Source organism: Papaver somniferum, chromosome 11 (assembly GCF_003573695.1).
Source record: "Papaver somniferum cultivar HN1 chromosome 11, ASM357369v1, whole genome shotgun sequence".
Taxonomy (NCBI): domain Eukaryota; kingdom Viridiplantae; phylum Streptophyta; class Magnoliopsida; order Ranunculales; family Papaveraceae; genus Papaver; species Papaver somniferum.
The window spans coordinates 6,096,322-6,120,043 of record NC_039368.1 but is presented as its reverse complement, the minus strand read 5'-3'; the positions used below and the strand labels follow the sequence as shown (position 1 = coordinate 6,120,043).

At 36.3% G+C, this 23,722-nt stretch overlaps 1 protein-coding gene across 2 annotated transcripts; it reads right to left on the bottom strand.

Annotated features, from left to right (window-relative positions):
- Window positions 1–11,772: 11,772 nt before the first annotated feature.
- Window positions 11,773–15,583, bottom strand: LOC113323033 (mitochondrial phosphate carrier protein 3, mitochondrial-like). Of its 2 annotated transcripts, XM_026571267.1 has the most exons (7): window positions 15,105–15,583; window positions 13,845–14,206; window positions 13,724–13,767; window positions 12,612–12,826; window positions 12,378–12,502; window positions 12,125–12,218; window positions 11,773–11,937 (listed from the first exon to the last, which is right to left on the bottom strand). In XM_026571267.1, the coding sequence occupies exons 1-6, from the start codon at window positions 15,402–15,404 to the stop codon at window positions 12,158–12,160; spliced, it is 1,107 nt and encodes a 368-aa protein (XP_026427052.1). In that variant the 5' UTR covers window positions 15,405–15,583; the 3' UTR covers window positions 11,773–11,937; window positions 12,125–12,157. The 2 variants fall into 2 exon arrangements, with proteins under 2 accessions (XP_026427052.1, XP_026427051.1); XM_026571266.1 differs by having other exon boundaries at window positions 11,806–12,218.
- Window positions 15,584–23,722: the final 8,139 nt, after the last annotated feature.

Sequence of the window (23,722 nt, the reverse complement as noted above, 5' to 3'; positions counted from 1 at the left end):
GAAGGTTCCATAATTTTGTAGAACCATCTAGGTGTTTCCTTATTTTGGTATAGCTAGAGGTTTCCTGTTTTAGTTAAACTCAAGGATTCCTTTCTTAGCTATGTTAGGTTTCCTAGTATAACTCATATACTTGGAAGACAAGTTTGTAGCCTATATAAATAGGTGTACAAGTCCTAAGGAAATACACACAACACAATTTAGAGAAGAGTTCTCATAACTAGAGAATTTTAGGGTTTTAGAACGTTTGTGCATAAAGAATTAGTTTGATGTTTGTGAACAACAACCTGCTGCTCATAGTTGTGGTTTAATTCTCTGTAATTTGTTCTAATAAGAGTTGATCGTTTGTGGACGTAGGCATATTTCCGAACCACGTTAAATCTCGTGTCTTTCTTTGTTTCTGTTTAGTGCATCTAGTTTCTGTTTTCTTTAGTTCTACATTGATCCAAAGAACTAGTGTCTTGTGAAGAGGTTAATCCTAAGGTATTAATCCTAACAGTTACATCATTTCTGCTATGAAATAAAAAAAAATTGTGTCAATAAGTCTTTCCTAGGCTTTCTCTAATTTGTTAATCTTCTTTAAAGAAAACATAAAATCTTAGGCGCAGTTTTGATTTCAAAAATAAATTAAAAAAAAAGGAAAGAGATGTTCTCTGCAATTGACAAATATGTTTTTGTTTTGAATAGAAATGAAAGAGATTAGAGAATTAGGTTTAGTATTTAACAAACCATGATTCAGACAAAGTACAGCAAATTAAATTGACGGGATATCGAGCTTATGCTAGATGCCAATTTACACCCCACATATTCCCAATTTCCCGTGGTAAACTGGGTCGTGCTAGCACGCATAAAGTCCATACAAGCATATTAGAATTCGAGCCTAGTTCAGCCCGGCACAACATGTGACTTATTCCAGAGCGACATATCGCGGTAGCTTCGTATGATGTGCTGAGCCAGCTTAATCGTCACAATAACATAGTACAACATGCAGAATGGACAAACACGTGACGCAATACCACATAACACTTTAAGAAAGCATGTCATAATATGCCTAAAACATTACATCACATTTTATGTATATTTTATCCAGAATGACATTTTTTCTTGTCGTTATAGGATGATTTATTTCTATAATTTTTTCTTAATACATAAAATATCTAAATATTTTGAAAACTACTATCTATCGGAAACATGAATGACACAAGGCTATCATATCATGTTTGTTGAGTCCAATTTTGTGCACTCTGTTTTAAAGAGTGTGCACGAAACAAATAAATACCATTGGTTCTTTTAAACAAGCCGTTATCTCATGCAGTTAAATTAGTTTTATCTTAATTTAATTTAAATCTAAAAATGGAAATCGTACTAATCCTATCCCAATTTATAGCATTTTTAACAATTATGGAATGTTCAGGTTCCGATTCCGATTTTAATGATTGTGTAACTAGTTTATTTGAACAACGATGTTTTGATGCTGGTTCTTTCTTTTGTCTCGTCATGTGTTTAGAGATTTAAACGGTTCGAGCAAAATCGCGTTCTCTGTTGTTACACCAGATGACCCAGTGGAATGAATGGTCATCGGCATAAGCAACAGTAACGAAATGCCGAAAAAGATCAAAAAAAATATTATTGGTACTCGAAATCAAAAGATGTTGCATTTACTGGTGATGAGTTTATTCCTCCCCTACAATACGATTAAATTTCCCTGAATTTTGATTAATTACTCCTGCTTTAGTTTGGGATGATGAATTCAATGGATCTGTACTTGTGCTCACAATCCATTGATCAATTCCTCTTGATGTATAATGATCATCCATGAATTATAGATGTGTTGTTTAGCTTATAGCTCATAAGCACTCAAGAAATCAATTTCATATACATTTTGATTCAGAAATGCACGTATGATTAGGTAAAGTAAGAACCCTCGAACAAGGATGCATGAGAACGATTTCATTGTAATGGCACTGTCAATACAGTGCATGGCCGGCTAAAATTGATTACCTATTTTTTCTATGGAAGGAAGACACTGCAAATTAGGATAGGATCAGATATTATGAATATATGATTACCTTTTCTAGATTTAAATTAAATTAAAATTAGATAAATCTAATTTCATAACTTAAAGATAACCATTCATTTTAGCGAACCAATCACATTGATTTGTCTCGTGCACACTCTTTAAAGGAATGTGCACAAAATTGGACTCATGTTTGTTTTTCTAGCACAATATAACAAAACATACCCTCTAACACGTCCCAGCACGGCAAGCCTTAATCTATGGCACGACGCAACACAACACGACATATAGCACTTTAGACACGTGATATCGTAGGTTGTGCAGGTCTGGATCGGCACGTTATCCACCTTTTGGTTGTGGAGATAGCTTTAAATGTAGGTTGAAAATACTATTCACCAGTTGACTAATACTCCAAATTCAATGAGACAGAGACACACATAATCCAAACTTTTCTACTCACTTTCCTTTCTTTCTTCGCTTCACTTAACTCTTTCAAGTGAAGTCACTCAGATCTCAGAAATCACTCACTAATCGGTGCTGTTTCTATCTAATTAAGGTACTTTCTTCTACATCTCCATGACCCGGATCTTTATTCCCATGTTTTGATTGTTTCATTTCCATCCATTTTTGAATTTTTCCATCTTATCTTATCTTATCTTACTAATATAAAGAAAAGACCCAATTGTTTGGTGAAGCTTGATTTTGGTGAAGCTTTTTTATGTGACAAAAATAGCCTTCTGTATCTTTATTATTTTCTGCCCGCGACTGTGTAAACATGGAATGGTACGAAGGATAAAATTATATTTTTTTAGGAGAAATTAGGCAAAGTCTAAGGAAGTGATACATAGAAGAGCTAGTGGTATCATTGTTTAGACGAACATCTGACCCACTGCTAAGGTTCTTACAGACAATAGCCATATTTAAGGCTTGCAATTTTGGAGTCTATGTAGAATTTTAAGACCCGTTAAAACAAAAGTTACAGCTTTAATTTTTAATGTGGTATCTTCATTCAAAAGCTGCTTTTCCCTGTGATAGTTCCTGCTGAATCTTCCTTTGATGGCTTTGATGTAAAGAGCATGAAATGTTCCAAAATTTCATTGGTTTCAGCATGTATCTCGATATTCATGTGTTGTTTTTCCTCAGCCCAGCCAAATGCTAGTTCTGCTCCTCTTGTGGCTCATCTTGCTCCCAATTGGCCTGTGTGTCCTCTACTATCAACATATTTGCCTGCTAAATCAGTAACAGTCAGAGCTGAGAAAAGCTGATAACTGTTAGGATCCTATATAGTACAGATTTTGATTATGTAACCATAATCCTGCTTTTGCTGAGGGATCCCAACATGGAATCCTGTTTCTTCTCTTTGAAGACCAGTTCAAGAGATATGCCCTGAGTATTCAAGGCATGATGAGCCAAATTCTGGATTTTGTTATAGTCACATAAGTGTTGTTGAATACTAACAGTGGTTTTCTTAGAATTGGGTGTGATGTTTTGGAAAACTAGATCACATCTAGCCTTCCAAATAAACCAGCAAGTAGTAGCATAAGTGCTGATATTTTCACTATTGCTTGTATGTTGAAACCAAGCATTGAACCAATCCATGAAAGGTGTTTGATGGTCAAACAGACCATGAATTTCACCAAACATATGATTCCAAACATCAGTAGCAGCTGGGCAATTGAGGAACATGTGTGTCATTGTCTGCTCCCCACTTTAGCATATTTTGCATATATGATCAATATAGTGAAGAATGCTTGCGGTTTTAGCATTAGTTGGGAGGATTTCATGAGCACATTTCCAGAGAAAGATTTTGATAGCAGGTGCAACTTCCAAACTCCATAAAGCTCCCCAGTCTCTTGTTGCATGGTCATTTCTGTAAAGATTCTCTATTTTGGCTTTGTACAAAGCTTTAACAGAGAATTTTCCTGTATTGTTGAGGTTCCATTATGTTGTCCTCTTCCCTGGAGTGGATAACAAGATCAGTGATAGCTTGAGAAATATCAGGACTGAAGATCTGTTGAATAAGCTGAATGTTCCATTCCTTTTGATCTGTCATTAAGTGAGCTAGAAGCTGAATATCATTGGGGCATTTTGCAGGTTTTGTGAGTTTGTCAGTTGAATTAGGTATCCACATATCCTCTCAGACTCTTATTTTGTTGCCATTGCCTATTCTCCAGAAGCAGTATTGTTGGATGTTCTGAATACATTCAAGAACCCCAAACCATTTCCAAGAATCTCCATCTTTAGTTTTGGTGTTCATATTTAGCACATTTCTTCCTATTAAGTATTTGGCATCCATCAATTGGAACCATAGAGAATCTTTATCCTGTTTCAATCTCCACCCTATCTTTGTTATCATGGAGCTATTGAAAAGTTCCATATTCATAAATCCTAATCCACCAAGTTCCTTAGGTTTGCATATAGCTGTCCAAGCCTTAGGGTAGTATCTAGTGGGATTTTCCAGGTTCTTCCCCCAGAAGAAATCCTTTTGTTACTTGTTCATGTCTTGAAAGGTTTTCTTTGGTATTCTGAAACAGTTCATTTGGTAGATACTGGCTTTTGAAGTGATAGATTTTATTAAAACTTCTCTTCCAGCAGGGTTTAAAGGAGTATTCTTCCAACTTGAGAGCCTCATCTTCCTCTTATCCACTCCTGGTCTGAAAGATTTTATCTTGCTTCTATGAGTAAATAGTGGAGAGACTAAGTACTTGTCATTTAATAATAGAACCTGAACTCCTAACAAATTGCATATTGTAGGAATTAGAGATGGATCAGTGTCCTTGCTGAAAAAAGCACCAGATTTATTGAAGTTGATAAATTGACCAGAAGTGTCCCCAAAAATATTGAGGATGTCCTTGAGGTTTTGGGCTTCAGTTGTATTTGCTTTGCAGAAGACCATACAATCATCAACAAAAAGAAGGTGGTTTATTGATGGAGCATTCTTGCAGATTTTTACTCCAGAAATAATGCCCAAGTCTTCAGCATGAGATAGAGTTCTAGATAGGGCTTCCATACAGAAAAGGAGTAGGTATGGGGATAGGGGATCCCCTTGTCTGATCCCTCTTGAGGGGTTGAAGAAGATATCTGGAGAACCATTTATAAGGACAACTGCAGATGTAGAAGAGATGCATTGCATGATCTTCTTGCACCAATCAGAGTTGAAGCCAATTTTATTTATAATGGTATGAAGAAATTTCCAGTAAACTCTATCAAAGGCTTTTGCCATATCAATCTTGATCCCCATGCTTCCTTTATTACCCTTTATACCTTTTCTGGTTCTCATGGAGTGAATAATTTCATGAGCAATGGCTATGTTGTTAGAAATTTATCTTCCAGGTACGAAAGCAGAGTGGTAAGGAGAAATGAATTTTTTTAGGTATGGTTTCATTCTTTGAGATAAAAGTTTGGATATGATTTTGTAGGTGGTGTTGCAGAGACTAATGGGTCTGAAGTGACTAGGACAAGATGGGTTATCTATTTTGGGTATCAGGGATATGAAAGTTGAATTCATTTATCTGAGAAGATCCCCAGACATGAAGAAATGCTGGACCATTTTTACCAAGTCTTCTCCCACAATATCCCAATTGGCTTGAAAGAAGCTTGGTGGGAATCCATCTGGGCCTGGAGCTTTATCTTTGGCCATATTGAAAAGGATTGCCTTGACTTCATGTTTGTCAGAGATTCTGTTGAGATTGTTGTTGTCATAGTTGGTTATAGAAGTAGGTATGAGGTTGATAATATCATGATTCATAACAGGTGTTTCAGCAGTGGCCATCTTAGTGAAGTGGTTGGTGAAGCATTGATTTATTTCTTGATAGTCCTCAGTCCAGTTTCCAGCACTATCCTTTATAGAGTCTATCATATTTCTTCTTATTCTGCATTTGGTGGCTCTGTGGAAGTAACTAGTATTCTTGTCCGCCAATTTGATGAATTGGTCTCTGCTTTTGGTTTTCCATAATTTTTCTTCAACGTCTTGCCAATCTTTAAGAACTTGCATTGCAGCTTTTATAGCTTCACTTCTATCATGTCTGAAGTAGTTTCCTTGTAACCAGTTTAGGTGTTGTTTACTTTCTTCAATATTAGTTTTGATTTTGCCATACACTTCTTTGTTCCAGACTTTTAGTTTCATCTTAATGTTTTTGAGCTTTCTGGAAATGAGGAAAGCACTAGAACCAGACAAGTTTCTCTGCCAGCATTCAACAATAACATCCTTACATTCCTTATAGTCCAACCAAGGACCAAAGAATTTGAAAGGAATTTTACCAGTGCACCAAGAAGGATTAGTGTTAAGAAGAATAGGGTGATGATCAGAACCAATAGCTAGAAGATTAGAGATAGTAGAGTTTGGATACATGAGAATCCAGGATTCAGTGGCAAGTCCTCTATCCAATCTCTGCTCAGTGAGAGCAGGGCCACTTCTCTTATTAGACCAAGTGAAAGGACATCCTATACTGCATAGATCATTTAAATCCAAATCAATGATTTTGTTACTAAAGCGATTAGCTTCAACACTGTCAAGTGGTTGAGTACTGTACTTTTCATTATCATGCAAAATGAAATTGAAATCTCCAATGACCAACCAAGGAAGGAGTGTTTGGAAGCTGTGTACTCCAAATTTTTTCAAGATTTAATTTTACTCTTAGTGTCATAAGGGTTGTCATAGTAACCAGTAAAGAGCCAAGAAGGTCCACTAGTAGGCTTGATTATAGCATTGATATGGTTAATGGAGTAATCAAGAATATCAACATCTAGATTGTTCTTCCATATCATTACTTGTCCTCCAGCAGTACCACTAGCCCCTCTAGGATTAACATGCCAATAATTCTGAATATGAAGCCGTTGCATAGTTTTTATAAGTTTTTCATGCTTCTGTTTGGTTTCAGAGATGAAACATATGTCAGGGTTGAATTTAGTCAACATGTCATTAAGGTATTTCTTGGTGTGTTTTTTCCCTAGCCCTTGGCAGTTCCAAGCTATTGAAGTGAATAACTGCCAGAAATAGGATACAGAGGGATATTTTGAGGTAGGCCTTCTAACTATGGGATCATAGTAAGTTAAGATGCAACAAAACAAAGAATTGTGGAAGTGGTGCTTATAATTATGATTAAATGGAGAGATGGTAGTGAGATGTACCTCAAAATTTGATGTAGAGGTGCCAGAATCACCATTAGCCATTTGGGGAGTGCTTGAGTCCAGTGGTTCAGCATAGTTGTCAGGATAATCCTTGAATCTATTGGTGTTGTCAGCTTCATTAGTTTCCATAGGTACTTCAGCAGGTGTTGATTGCCTCTTAGGTATAATTTTGAGCTTGCCGGTTTCAGAAGGAGTATCTGGGTCAGTGGGAGTGGTTAATTCAGCAAAGACATGAATTGTCTTCCTAGCCTTCCAAGCCTTCTTTTTGATCTTAGCAGTTTCAGAATCCATCCTTTCTTTGATTTGAGACAATGTTGGTAATGTTTGAGAGGGAACAGCTGGGAAAATACTAGGTGGATCTAGAGCTTGAGAAGTATTGGTGTTAGGTGGATGAGAGAATTTGGATTTAGCTGCTTCCTTGAGCTTTATCTTTGATTGATGATTCTTATAAAAGAACAAGATGATGGTACCGGGTTCGAATCCCACCAACGTTAATCTAAAAGTAATTCTAAATCAAATCACTACTACTTCGTATTTATTTTTTGATCGTTCTCTTGATTTTACACTTTCTAGGCTTCTAGCTGTTTCGGAACTCAATATTACATTAGAGATTTTAAATTTAAACGGGGTTGTAAGGTGAATTTCTATCTTTTGAGGTTAGTATTTCAACCATCTTAGCCTATTTGATTACCATTGATAGTATACCTGATGGATGCATTCAACATGTTTGACGAAATAACAAACTAAACTTTGATATATAGAGTTATTACAGCTCATATTAGCAGATGATAAAATGAATAATATCATGGTGTTTTCACATTTGGGTAGTGCATGCCGTGACTGTGTTCCTTAGTTCTGTTTTAAAGGTGTTATCATAATTTTTAAGGTTTTAGTCATTGTACTCTATATTATCTTAGCTATCTGTCATTATGTAATATTCAATGAGGATTCCAACAACCCTCTTGCTCAGATAGTGTTAAAATCCTAAGTAAATAAGCAAAACGGTACAGAATATACAAATGTGACCTGTGGATATAATTGAACGCAGTAATCATGAATATTATCAGTTCTACGTAGGATGGTCATCCTGTCATAACTGTACTAAAATGCATTAGATTGGGAAGTATACATGATTTCCCTATCAGTCAATCAAGAAGTATACCAAGGTGAAGTCTCTCAATTAAAATCCGATGCCAACAGTAATAGCAATCAGTGTGATCCGGGATTGACTATTTGTCGACATGTTGATTTACGACAGGCGATGTCTTCATTGAGACGCAAGTCATAACAGTAGACTTTGGCTTACTCATCCTGGGGTCCTTTTAAAAGACCGATATCTTTTCATAAGTTTCAATGTTAAATTTGGTTTTTACTCCAGCAACGAATCCACTGACAAATATTTTGTGTTAAATGTCATGAAGTCATTCCAAATTGAACAATTAATGGGAAGAAGATGTGAATCTCTCGGGTCGAGAGCTGGAAAGAGTCGTATTATGTCTTTGCTTTGGGAAGGTTTGAATTATTCCGTTCATTGTACTTTGATGTTCAATCATAGTTCATTGTTGTAGTCTTGATAAATTTCTTATCTTACGGCAGTTGTATAATATCCTATAAGCAAAATTTAATTTGATTATGGTTTGACCAAAAACAATTCATTACATTTTTACAATGTTTTTTATATCCCTCGCAGCCCACGGATGATAGTTAAGCCAAGTGATTATCTTGATTCAGAGCAATGTATTGTTGCCTCAAAAGCCATTAACAAGTTCTGCCTCCACGCTAAGAAGACTGTTTTTATTGTTGAGCATGATTTTATAAAGGCGACTTCTTGCTGACAGAGCAACCTTCTTCTATTCATTGTACTGCCAATCTGCTCGCTCTCTGTTGACAGGGAGGGATTTCCTATAACATATTTCATACATTTTGTTTCTGAGTTGCAGAATATTTTTTTTCAGTTTCTCAAACTTAATATAATGGTCACCAGTAAGAGAACTTGAATGAATCAACCATTTTGTGCAAGTGCATATTTATGATTGAATGAAAAGATCGTCGTTTTGAAACATAGTGGGCACTCGCGTCGTGCGTGCATCTTTGCTGGAAGAATGTATAATTTTGATGTAAAAGGGTATTTATGATTGAAAAATTATTGAATGAAAAATTCGAGTTTAGTCGTAATTATTTTTTATAAATTAGCTTGAAATTAGTTTTCACCGCTTGGCGTTCATCGTTAACTTTGATCATTGACCCGTTGTTGACTTTAACGACTAATACTAAAAAAAAAAAAAAAATTACGGAATGAAGGGAAGGGCAGGCGCATCGCGTGTGCGTGCTATACTAGTTAACATAAACCCTAGGTTGGTTTCCGAACATATATGAATTTGTGTCCCTAGAAACAAAAACCTTCCACTTTTGTTACTATACTAGTATTAAAATTTCAAAATGAAATTTCATGATTAGAGAACTTTTATTTAATTTAATTTAGAAAAATGTATTCTAATTTATTTATTCATGTTGTTCTGTGTATGATCATTTCAAAACTTGTGAAGAGGAATCACAACATATCAGTATGAGTGAGGCAGAAGCAATGGATAGGATTAGTAGTTTACCAGAAGACATTCTTCATCATATCCTTTCTTTTCTTTACATCAAGGATGTTGCTCGTACTGGCGTATTTTCGAAAAGATGGAACTACATTTGGACCACCGTTCCCATCCTTGAATTTGCAAATTACACCTCTGAGACCGAGAAATTCATGGATTTTGTCGATGGCACATTACGTCGTTATAGCTCGTCTAATGTAGACAGGTTCTTTCTCTGGTGCAATCTATCGGTTGGATGAGAATCGGCTTCGTTCTTGGATATCTACTGTAATAGAGGGTAACGTTAAGGAGCTCAGACTATTCCTGAGCCACAGACAATGCTTCTCAGTTCCCCGATCTCTCTTTAGTTGTGAATCACTGATACTTACGTCTGGATGCCGTAATAACACCTTTCCGAAATATATCACTCAAGCGGCTTGAACTAAGTCAATTTAAATTCAGCGATGAGTGTTGGAATGAGGAACTCTTTTCAAGATCCCCTGTTCTTGAAGAATTGGTTCTGGAAGGCTGCATTTATTGTATGGGGAATCTCTGTATTTCAGTTCCTACACTGAAGAAATTGAAAATGTATGATATCGGTCTTATGAGTAGTGGTGGTATAAAAGACTGTGCTCTCAAAATTGATTCTCCAGATCTTGTGACGTTCACCTACTATATGAATGTTGCAAAAGAATATGTCTTGTCTAGCTTTACAACACTGGTCGAAGCAGACGTTAACATATTCTTTACAAGCAGACGTTCAGACCTAATGATTCTCCATGCTGTCATTAGATAATTTATAAAATTTAAGTTTTGAGCTTACGTTTGTTAACTTGTTATGTCTGTAGTGACTAATAATCTGATATCTTTCTATTGTTTCAATTTCAATTCCAGTATATGAAGGATGAAATGGAAGACAGTGATGAGGACATTGAGAACGACAGTGACGGTGTTGAGGGTGATGGGGATGATGACAACGGAGTCGCTGATGCTGGTTCTGTTGAGGGCGAAAACAACATTGACAATGAAGATGACGCTGCTGAGCGTGGAATCAATGATGTTTGTTTCCACAACTTAAATCGGTTAGCTTCGAGGAATTTGTTGGGAACCCAAGGGAGATGAGGTGGGTAAAACTGATTTTAAGGAACGCAAAAGGTTTGCAAATGATGACTGTTTGTCACTTTGATCCTGACAGTGAGTTTGATGCACCCATTGTTAATGCGAGAAGTGAAAAAGAAGTTAAGGCAGAGATGGCCAGTTTTCCAAGAGCCTCGCCAGATTGTATGATTAAGTTCTGTTCTTACTGTTCTTAGGATTAGAACTTGTTGTTTTTTCATTGAAAATTAAGGTTAGTTTGGTTCGGCTTTATTTCTTTATTTTCCAGGCACTCTTTTGCATCAAGCACATTCCCAAGTAATGGCTGTTTGAACCTAGCTAGCCTTCCATTTCTTGATAACACTAATTTACATGAAGCACTAATTTGCAGTAAGCTTTATTTTATGACACAAAACAAGGTTCCATTTCTGGCAATTCTGTGCATCTTTTTAGAATCATCATATTGCTTCTTCGGCTGCAGTTTGATTCTTCAATACTTGGGCATTTAGTCATCCAGCCTTTTGCCTTGCGAGTTAGGCGTTGAAGAATTGGGGCAAAGATATGGCTGGAAGATCTCCCCATGTTTAAATTGCAGTCCTAGACGGGGGTGTTTGATGTTGTTTGCGCTAAGTGAAGCAAATTCCGCAAGGGTTATCAGGTTTCCTGGTAATCATAAAACAGATTTTCTAGCTGAAGGTTTACCAGAGGGATTTATGGAGAGGATTGGAGAGAAAGGAGGAATGGTTGTGGAGAATTGGGCTCTGCAAGCAAGAATATTACTGAATGATAAAATTGGTGGATTGTTAGAATTCTTGGAATTCAGTGCTGGAGAGTATGAAATATGGTGTTCATACTGCAGACTTGATCAACGAGTAAATGCAAGTGATTAGAAGTAAAAAGGAAAGCTATAGAAATGAGTGAAACATAAGGGAAATCAAGATATTGAGCTAGTAGTGCCGAAATTTGAAAGTCTTTGGAAACAAAAAATGAACAATGAGAAAAAAAATACATACCCCAAAAAAAATGTTCCATGAGTGGGATGCTCTGAAACATCATCATGACCGTAATGTAATCATCTTCGAACTTCTATGAGTACTTTCAAAGGTTCAATGAACAATTCTGAACAAAAGTACAGAATGGAGTTTGTTACAGATAGCAATATAGAACTTGGGGAGAAATCTGATTATAAATGGTTTTATTCTACCTCAAATTGCAGGGTACACAGTGCCCCCTAAAAAGATCTTGTGTATTTATCAGACTATGCTAAACTCATCAGTACAAAATTTACGCAATCTATATAACCTACAGTTGACCATTGCAGTGAGTTTCATCCCACATCTTAAGCCTCCGCGAGTTCAGGCATAGCAGAAGGAAGGGGAGGAGCTCCTCCAGTTGTTGGCCTGAACAATGAAAAGAAAGACCAACATTTCTGAGATTAGTCAAAATGAAGTCAAACACAAAACCAAAAATGTGGAGTTCCAGAAATTACAAATCTAAGAAAGAAAAGTTCAGTGGAAAAAAAGCTGATCAGAAAATAGGTGGAAGAAAGACGAACTTACAGGCCCACAAACACCTTAAAAGCATCATAGATTCCCCACTGTGCTCCAGTAAGGGTTCCAATCATAACAATGCGCAATGGAAGACCCCGAGTAAATAGACCCACCACACCTATCTTCTTCACAGCCTAGAACAAACAAGAGATATGCTTAGCGAAGAAACAAGATAAAAGAAACCTGAAAGACAACAGAACGACACAACAAAACTAGAAGGAAAAGAGAGAGATAGCTACTCACATCCGCAACAGTGGCATCCTTAGCATTGTTGAGGAACGAAACAAGATTATCAGCAGGGTGAGAAACAATAGCACACAAGACACCAGCAATATATCCACCAGCAAAGCTGACACCCAGTTGCATGGATTTACTGCATTCATCCTTGGGCTTGGGGGTAACGTGCTTGTAAATGTTCTCTACTATGGTCTCGAACGATGTGAACTTCATCATAGTGTCTGCAAAAATATTAGTTGTGAGGAATGAACTGTTATGCAAGAGTTAGCAGAAAATGGAAATACTGTCAAGAAGCAAGGATATGCTGAGAAAGGAACTGGGTTGAAGAAAACATTTACTAACTCGAGTCTTCTATTAATAAATTTAAACTCCAGCTTTCCAGTACAATGTTCTTAGTGTCAACCGAAAACATGTTTTCATTGACCACACAAGCATATACAAGACATGCAGCTGAAGAAATAGAAGTGACTCCCAGATATATTCGCATTAAGATATTCATTTACTTTATCAGTTAATCAACTGGACACAAGTCGCATGAAAGACCATGGCAAATAAATAATTACTGTGAAGGAAAACATACTATCCACAAAAACAGGTTTCGAAAATGGATAATTTGAAGGCTAATGATGTGATAACTGATAAGCACACTTCACTTTTTATTTTGTCAGGAACTAATGATCCTTTATAAGGCCACATAATGTCCATATGTTGTGTACAATATGAACGGTAGGCTCATGCCTGAACACATATGAGGCATGAAATAAGGATAATATTTTGCTTAGCTCTAAGAAATCAATCGGCGGACAGTAAAATCCATGAATATTAGAAAACAGTACACTAATATAGTATGTGTCCGAATATATCTATCTAAATCAAATGGCAGAATCGTAAGCATGAAACAAGAAGAAAATAAAAAGGCATCTGAACCATGACGGACAGCTGTACGTAAATTGAACGGAGTTCCGTCCGATGACAACCAAAACAAAAGGTTAAAAGATTATCGACTCAAAGCCATGTATTTTCAACTCATACATCTAGCAATTTTCATTTGAAAACAACCAACAAATTCAGTGACATGAGAAGAATGAATGGCGGAAACATGAAATGCGATATCTTACATGGAATCTGTCGACCCCAGAGAGGAACAAGACCCTTGTATAACCTGCAAACGAATGTCAGCACATTAGGAAAGAGTGACGGATGGAACCATAACATTCAACATAAAAGGTGAATACATACCCGCCGTAACCTTCAGCCCTGATGATCTTCGGAAGTCCATCTGACAATCCCCTTGCAAACCCAGGCAGAGTTTGGACTCGTACTTTCACAGCTTCCATGGGACACAAAGCAACATCAGCAATAACCTCGGCGGATGCAGAACCAGCTAGGTAGATGAGAGTCTTGTATTTGACTGCGTTCTCTGGCCCAGCAAGGTCAGAGTAGTACTTCTTGAAGAATTCATAAAACCCAAGCTTGCAGGCACCCTGTGCACTGTAACCAAGCAGGGTAGGCGCCCAACCCCTGAAGAAACCTCTAACCCCTTTTTCTTTATATAGAACCCCAAAACCGGACGAGATGCTCTTGTATTTTGCAGGATCAATCTGGGTAGGAGCAGTGATTAGAAGAGTTACTTCACAGTTTGAGAACGACCTATTAACTTAAAAAGATAAATGGTGAGCTCAGGGTAACCTAAAACAGTTTGAGAACGACCCTAAGGAACGAATAACCAGGTCTCATGACTTTGAAAGGAAAAAACCTGAAAGCAATCGGTATGGAAATCCGCGGAGTCTCGTCAGGGCATCCATTTCATTAACTGCTAATGACAAAATAAAAATGGAAATCCTAGTTTCAGAACTATTCTCAGCGAACACAGCCTATCGAAAACTATGAGACGAGAGTCGAACAAGCAACACTGGGAGACCATATTTAGACCTCTTACAACTCTTTGAAACTTAGATATATACATACACCAAATTCAAAAGAGAAACATGAAGTGATCGCATGGCAATATCAGTATATTCAGCTTGTTTTTAATTGAAGCACAGAATCTTAGCCATATATGATTCATAACTGAAACAAAGGGAATGGTACAATATTCTGTGTTCATAGCTAGTCATGATTGCAACAAGCTGACTAGAGGGATAAGAATTACAAGATCATCACCAAGTTCAATCATAAGAAAACAACCAAGCCAAACCTTTCCCTCCTTTACTTTTCCCAAAACGCTAAGCGAATTAACCATTCTTATGGACAGACTACCCAACTTCTAAGGCTCTAAAAGTTAAAATCCAAATCTAATCTAACTTTCTCTTAAGTTTCTATACATCTGTTTCTCCAAATCATTAGATACTACAAGTTCAATCTAAATCCTCAATCGTAAAATCAAAATTCAACATCTCTATAATTATCACAACAATTGATGCAAATGCAAAACATAAGAACTAATGCTAATTTTTATTTTCAGAATCAACTAACAATAAAATATATGGAAATCAAAACCTGCATATTACACTTGACAAGATCTAAAGGAGTAACAGCCGTATGAGTAATTCCACAACTAAGGATTCCACCCATAGTACATGCTGCATAGTAAGATGGTGAATACATCTCTATCTTCCTTCCAGGTTCATTTGGTGAAGCTGCAACAACAGAATATGGTACTGTTGCTGCTGCTGTTGATGAAGAAGTGAAAGTTCGATTCCCATTAAAATACTTTTCCAAATGAAACGATTTGTTTGTAGATGTTGAGTACAGATAGTTTGGAATCAGAGATTGACGTGCTGATGATGAAATCGACATTTTTTTGATTTCTAGGGTTTTTAGGGGTTTTGGATTTGAATGGAGGTTTGAAGATTGTTGGGGAGGATTTAAGTAGTTTCACCATCATGTGATTAATTGATTGAAAATTTGAGTTGAAATTGAATTAATCAGTCAAGATTCAAAAAGAAGACGAAGAAAAATCTTTGTGTGAAGAAGATGAATGGAAGCCAGGTCCGTCTTCCTGGGGGCCTGAAAATGACTGGTGACTTGTTGAATTCTAGGTGGTAAATTACCAAGATAGCCCAATTTATCGGGCCGAATGCTGATAACCGTACGATTAAAAAGGTCCGAGATCACCCGTGATCAAGTGACATGTTTATTAGCATTCCTTTGGTAAGCAAATCATTGTGTCGTGTCATCATATCATGCAATTACGTATGGCCACTATGTATTTCGGTAGCATAACAAAGGACATTCAGTTTGTATTTTCGATCGAAAGAGATATGTGCGAGTTTGTATATAAACCCAAAAGAGAATTAAGTATGAAGAAAAACTTGCATTTGGTGTTGTTTTGTTATCGTTGGAGTATTTCGTTGGAAGATAATATGGTAGACGAGAGAGGTTGGAGAAAACTGCAAACCATGTTACATAACCCAGACAGGTTTAATTTTACCGTGGGAGGGATAAACAACGATGTTCATTCTCACATTCATAGGTGACTTAAGGAGTTCAAATTTAATTGTTTTTGCGGGAAGTTATAATTAATCACTTTTTCATATATTTCCCACCAATATTCTTTTACCTATGTCTTATTAGATCGATGCTTTCAAGATGTTTGAGATGTCGAAGAAAGCTGTAAACTATGATTCATTATCTGGATCATGAAGGCATAATAGATTAGTGTAAATCCAATACGCATCTATTAAAGAAGAGGACACATTTATTAGTTGAATTTCCGGTGGTTAATTAATTAATAAGATACCCCATGCTTGAGAAATAGTGAGTTCAAGCCATTGTGCTAACATCACCCTTTGAACAAAAAAATTGTCGAGTTGAATGAGGCCATAACTAAAAACTTGATAAAGTTGAAAATATGACCACACCGCCGAGAGTGACCAAGTGCCCGAAAATCAAATGTCATATTTTCTTTCATTATTGTTTGTGTAAATAAATGTGACCGGCTGGAGTAACAAAATCTAATTCACAATAAACCAAAAGTGTGGTTTCAGAAATGAGAAGTATGGTTTTCATTTATTTGGTAACGGTGTTTTTGTCATGCAATAATGTATTTCGGGTGCGTAACAAGTACATTCGTAATATTTTAAATATGACGAGAGGTTGCGAGATTACATATAAACCAAACATAGAATTAAGCCAAGACTTGCTTTTGGTTTCGTTTTCTTTTAGAATGTGAGTGCGTCATTATCATTGTGTTTGAAGAAAAGATTGGCATACCAGAAGTTGGAGAAAACTGTAAACCATGGTGCATAACCCAAATCTGTTTTAATCTTTAGGTTTGATCGCTAAGAGCGTCCACAATGGTACGATCATAACCAAAGATCAAAGACCAAAATAAACGATCAAATTTGAGAGTAGTCTGGAGTGTGACGTTAAGGCAGTGGAGTATTTTTAGTCGAGCGGAAGTATAATGAACGCTTGCATGTGGAGCGTTCATATAATCTTCGTCCCGAAGAGGCGTTGATATAGTTTACGCTCGTTGTGGGGCGTTGTTAAAGAATACGCTCGTTGTGGGGCGTTCATATAGTTAACGCTCGGAGAAGGGACGAACATATAATCTACGCCTGGTGTGGCGGACACGTGAATCAACGCCTCATTCAGGCGTTAAGAATATCAACGCCTCATTCAGGCGTTAAGAATATCAACGCCTCGATAATATCATGTCAGATCATTCAGGCGTTAAGAATACGGACATATAATTCAACGCTTCATACGGGCGAACTTATAATCAACGCCCGGTTCTGGCGAATGTATAATGAACGCCCCCTTGTCAGGCGTACGTATAGTGTTGTACCCAAATTAACACACGTATCGAGCACGTGTGGACAAAGAGAAACCACCACGTATATCACACGTGTTCACTTGGTGTTTACCCTAATCTTCTCCGTCTTCTTCTTTTCTTTTCTTTTCTTCTTTTCTTTTCTTTTCTACCTCATGTTTACCTCCTGTTTGTTTCTACCGCCCACAAACACAACACATCACAGTAACTAGCAGGAAAAGAGAATAGAAAAAAAAACCAGATACTTGATGAATCCCGGTTAGAAAAGAGGTATGTTTCTTTTTTCTTAATCACCTTTTTTTATCCGTATTGGTGTATAAATTATTTAGGGTTTTATTTGTTAAAATTAGTTTATATTAAGATGGGTTTTAAAGAACAAATATGAATATGAAATTGATTAAATATAATTGGGTATGTGTGTTTTATGATTTTAGAGAATAATATGTATGTGAAGAAAACCAGTTTTGATGCTTATGTAAATTTGGTTAAAAGAAGTTTTAAAATAATTATAGAAAATGTAATTTGTGGGTGGAATAGATTTAAACAATTTGGCTACTGTAAAAATTGGTAGTTATGTAGATTATGTGTGTTATATATGTAGAAGAGATGATTTGTACATATGTGAATATGGTTAAAAATAATTGAATTTGTATTGTTTTTTATTGAATTTGGAGGTGATTAATTTTAATTGTTTTTATGAAATTTTATGAAATTTTGTCTACTGTAATTCACGTAAAATAATTTGGAGGTGATAAAAATAATTTGGAGGTGATAAAAATAATTCACGTAAAAGATTTTGTCTACTGTGAATATGGTTAAAAAGATTTTATGAATTTGGAGGTGATAAAAATAATTTGGCTACTGTAAAAGATTTTATGAAATTTTGTCAAATATGTACAACACTTAATTTGTGGGTTATATAGATTAATATGTGTTTTTACAATTCACGTGGTTATGCCAAAAATTGTAGTTATGTACATTTTGTGTGTTACATATGTAGAAGAGCTAATTTATATGTATGGAATTGATTTTTTAGTGATTTTTATGGAATCTTGAAGTGATTAAATTGGGTTGTGGAATGTTGAAAGGATTTTCAAAATGCATCGGTGACGATTTAATTTGTATTCGTAGAATTATAGATTTTGGAATTGATATAGTTTGTGGTAAGGATTTTTATAGTATTTGGAATATAAATGGTGGTGGACTAATAAAAATAAGAAATGGCGCGGGTTGGTCTAATTGCATCTATCTTGTGTGTGCATAGATGTTGAACAAATTCACATCGCGGTTCAATGGTCGCATGAAGACGAACAAGAAACAAAAATCTGTAGCCGAAGAGGATTATAACTTAATCGCTACTGGTACAATTAAGGAGGTTGATATTCCCCGGTTAGGGAGGTTTCCTATACTGCAAGATGATAAACCGCACGCTACTACGGACATTACATTTACAGGGGAGCACAAATTGAAGTATCAACATCGTGGATCTTTGGCATCGGTAATTCATCACTATCAAACTATTTCCCCCATCTGTGTCGTTACCGGTCTCTCCTTGAGTTGTTGTTTGCGGTCCTTCATCATCTTCCTCGTTATTCTCATAAGTGTCCAAATCATGCGTCGTATCGAATACAAAAATCGATCGTCGATTATATTTTATATTTTCTAACACAACTTGGTAGCACTCTTCGTGCTTAAATTTTTTCCCATCGTTGCATTCCTTGAACCTCTTGTTAACTTCTTCAAGCTGTTAATGTTTTTAAAAACACTTAAGTACATGGGCGCTTATTAAATATTAGAAAACAATGGTTGGAAAAATCAAGAATGCTTACCTTCTTTTCAGGACCCCATCCAGTATGATATTCACCTTCAACTTCTGCCTCTTTTGCCGAAAATAACGCCACATCTTTACTTATTCCCTGATATCGTTTTTGCCAAGAACTCCAAGACCGCTCTGGATTATTAGGTAAATGAAGTTCAATATCATCCTTGATACGAGTCCACAACGTCGCCTCTGATTGATCAGCTCCAACACTAGAATCTTGAGATATAGATAAATGAATTTTACACATTGTTACATCTTTGATTGTCGTAAAATTTGGACCTCGTGCTACTCTTGGTGCCATTGTAAGCGAATCCGTGAAAATTTTCCAACTGATTTGAAAGCAGAAACAATATTTCTTCTTATTGGTTTGGATAGTTTGAAGTATTGAACCCTGAAAATGTCACAGGATCTCATGTGTATATATAGGTGTATATATGGGAAAAAACCGTCTTCCTAACTTTCCAACGTTCCAAATTATCCAACGTTCCATTTTCTTCAACGTTCCATTTTCTTCAACGGTCGAATTACCAACGGTATAAAAAAATTTCAAAATCAATTTTGTCTAAGTATTTTTTTTTTTTTAAACTCAAGCTTGGGGCGTTAACTATATAAACGCCTGGCGTGGGGCGTTAACTATATCAACGCCGGGATGGGGCGTTAATTATATCACCGCTCGTTGTGGGGCGTTAATTATATCACCGCCTGGCTTGAGGCGTTAACTATATCAACGCCTAGTTGGGACGTACACTTTATCAACGCCTGGCGTGGGGCGTTAAGAATATCAACGCCTGGGTGGGGCGTTTGTATAATCTTCGTCTGAATGGGGCGTTCATTTTATTAACGCCTGACGTGGGGCGTAAACTTTATCAACATCTCAACGGGCAAACATTTTATCAACGCCTGAACCGGGCGTAACTTATATAAACGCCTCTTTATGGGGCGGTGACTTTACGTACGTTTCACAACAGGCGTAGATTATATATACGCCCGATGCCAAACATTGATTATACCTCCGCTCCACTATATATAGTTTTGGTCTTGGTCCCAGACCAAATATGGTCTGGAATTTGGTTTTGGTCCAGATTTTAGTCTTTACTCCGTCCCGTTGCGTCTCCTCCCTGGATCATAATTATAGGTTTACTCGTCCATTGCAGTTGCTCTAAAGGGATAAATAATAAGCCTCAGTTTTTGTGTGGAAACTCAAATGTTGGAAGTTCATTTTATTCTTTTCATTTTTATTTTTTTTCGAAGGATTATGTTGGTCTCGTTATTAGCAATCACTTTTTTGACCCATGAGGATTGTATGAGATAATATTAGTAGTCACAATTTCATAATAATTTAATTATTATAGATTATTTTTGGGGTGTATCTCTCCCTTCTCTCTACTTCCTCCCAAAATCTTACGCACACAAAAGAAAGAAAGGAAAAAAAAAAAAAACCTTCATCTTTTTCCTTATTTGTTCAAATCTGGTCCTTTAGGGGTCGGACCTGAGCAAAGATTACTTGTTTTGATTAACTTTGTTGATTATAATAAAATTTTTCGTTATTAGAACGATTTTTTTTGCGCTATTATGGCGTATTTATCTGCACTTTCATAGGGTTTTTTTTCTTTAGATTTGTTCGTGATTCGTTATCTCGGATACAAGTACATCGGCGATTCAATGCGGCCAAGATCAAGTTCTTCATCAGAAATATAGATCGCGGGTTTCCGAGTTATTCGCTATACATGAAGAATTTTTTGAGAAAATTACTCCTCTCTCATAGGACACCTCTTAGTAAAGAAGAAAATAAATTAAAATGGTTGAATTATAATTTCGGGTATCATTCCTTCTCCAATCTCTATGTACAAGAATTGGGTGTTGTCGTTATAGATCGCTCTTTCTCTTCGCGATTTATTTGCGTGTCGCATCTCACTTGTATTTGTTTCATGTGTTTTGATGTACTTGTCTTTCTTGAAAACCATCATGTATACGTTTCTTATATGGAATGACATACTTATGGTTTGTGTTTGTATGGTAATAATTCTACCGGCTAGGACCGGAGTTATACCACCGGTACAGGTACAAGTACATGTCCTCAAAATGAGGTACCGGTCAACCGGCTTCACAAGAAACACGGACTGTAACGGCCCATGTGCAGCTCTAGTCACATCAGCTGCAAGACGAATGGAAAGCTTTTGTATAACATAATGATCTTAACCAGTGGCAACTTTTATTCTCCCTTTTATTGTTGCGTCGGATTCCAAATTTGAAAATTATCAGTGTTTAGGGTCTAGTGTGTGGTGAAATTAACCGAGCAGTAACCTAGTTTAAAAAATATAATGTCGAATGATTTGTTATTATAATTTATACAATTATGTCTCGAAAAAAAAACAAATTTGTTAAAAGAGAACAGGATCACCGGCAACGGAAGTGGATCACCTGTGAAAGAACACTAGTTACACCAGATAGAGAGAAAACAATTCATCTCATACTAATGTGAAAAAAGAGGTAATTGTTTGGTGAAGCTTTTTCACTTGACAGAAATACCCCCCTCCAATCTTAGTTATCCCTCATATCCCCTTCAAATCCCCGATCTAAATTACGATTCAGTTTTCACACCTACGCTACCACTACCATCCATCAGGGAAACCGCCACTGTAACAACACCACCTTCGTCACCAACAATTCCGTCATCACCACTACTAACACCACCTTAGTTATTAACATAGTCTGTTAAAATTAATAATACAAGTTAAAAAAAAAAAAAAAAGCGTTTAAACCGATTGGATTCTAGAGATAAAATTGAAAGTGAGATCGAAGTAAAATTTCATAGATCATCCGGGATTTTGTGATTATATCAAAACAAAAATAAAAATCAAGAAAAGAAAAGACTCTTTAGAGAGAGCCGGTGAAAACCCAAATTCCAATTCTTTATAGAGAGAATTATAGTAAAGAAATCAAATTTGATTTGGCTCGACGAATTTCAGCCAAGTTACAGTAACATTTTCATGAATTCTGATTACAAGTGAGAATTTCTTGAATTCTGATTACAAATGATTTATCAAGAAAGTAGTTGCTAGATAGACAGGGAAATGAAAAAGAGAGGTGATGGTGGTGCCTGCCATTTTGAGTTGGAAATGGTGGTGGTGGGATGTAGATGGGTTTTCTGGTTTAGTTGTGTGGCTGATGGTGGTGATTTAGAGATAAGTCATACAGGAAGAGATCTTGAATAAGTGACACGTGTAGGCAGCACATATAATCAGGCGTAACGTGAAGAGTTCAGTGTAGCTTTATGCATCATACTACATACTTAGACGATTAAAATTCGACACGTGTGTAAATTTTGAATTAAAAAAAGATGACCACATCCCTCTGATTTCTCTTCTTCTTTTTTGCTTGGCAAGAAGGAAAATAAATTGAACAAAGGGAAAGAATACATAACCCAAACTGGAACCTGACTACATTCCTCTGAATTGTATGGTGACAAATAATGGGCACAAGCAGTACCGAATAAATAAATGCATAGTTGGAACAGAATGTCAGTGAGGGCACTCGCTATCTTTGCTAGAAACACATTGTGTGTAGACCTTATGTCATATCAACTCCCAGCACAATCGGTATCAGAATAGCCTTGTAATGCAATGAAACCCTTTGTGAAAAATAGACCATGATATAGTGTACCTTTCCTATATCTCAATTGTAAGTACCTGCAAGCACGTCAACATTATTTGACTGGTCTAGAGATAACCAAGAGACGACTAAGCCGACGACTAAGCCGCTAATGACTCGATTAATTAGAGACGAACGTTAATTAATAGAAATTAATTTAAAAATAATTTAGATTTGAAACTAGTATCACTAGTTAGATCTCAAAAAGTTACGTGAAATAGATTATTCGAACGTGTCATTCGGATACCGGTCGAAGAAGAAATCATCGGAATTGTGAGAAGGACAAAATATTATTTTGTAGAAGTACCGACTTGGATGCCCTTATTCGTTCGTGGGCGCCTTGATAATTTCTTTGGTTTTATCCAAAACCAAGCGTACATCTCTCTTTCCTTCTTCTTTCTTCTTCTCTGTTCTTCCTCTCCTTCTCTCTATCGTTTTCAGTTTCAAAGATTTGAGGTGAATTTGTATGAACAATTCATAGGATCTTAGTATCATGTTGATCATAGGAAGAAGGTGATGCTTCTGCCGTTGGTCGAGTTCCAGGAGAAGAAGAAATTGAAGTTAGAGTTTTTCTGAAGTAGAATTTGTGTAGAACCGGTTAGGATATAGTGTTGTTAATGGATAAAGGGAAGAAGGGTTGCTGTTGATTTAATGAGATGAAGCTATTCTGATGATGAATCAAAATCAGGTAACTTAGGGTTTTATTAATTCGGGTGTTTATTATTGATTTGATTGATTTGGTTGAATTATTATGATGGGTTTGTGTTCGATTGAGGTCTAGATGGTTCTATAGGATTTAATTTTAGTTTCTTTAAGATAATTGAGTTTCAAGTTAGGGTTTTGATAAATTTAAGTTGAGGATTAGGT

Coding starts and splice junctions, on each gene's coding strand:
- LOC113323033 (XM_026571267.1), bottom strand. CDS start 15,404: ATGTCGATTTCATCATCAGCACGTCAATCTCTGATTCCAAACTATCTG. Junction 13,768..13,844: donor AGGGCTGAAGGTTACGGCGG/GTATGTATTCAC, acceptor ATTCGTTTGCAG/GTTATACAAGGGTCTTGTTC. Junction 12,503..12,611: donor AGGATGCCACTGTTGCGGAT/GTGAGTAGCTAT, acceptor TGTTTGTTCTAG/GCTGTGAAGAAGATAGGTGT.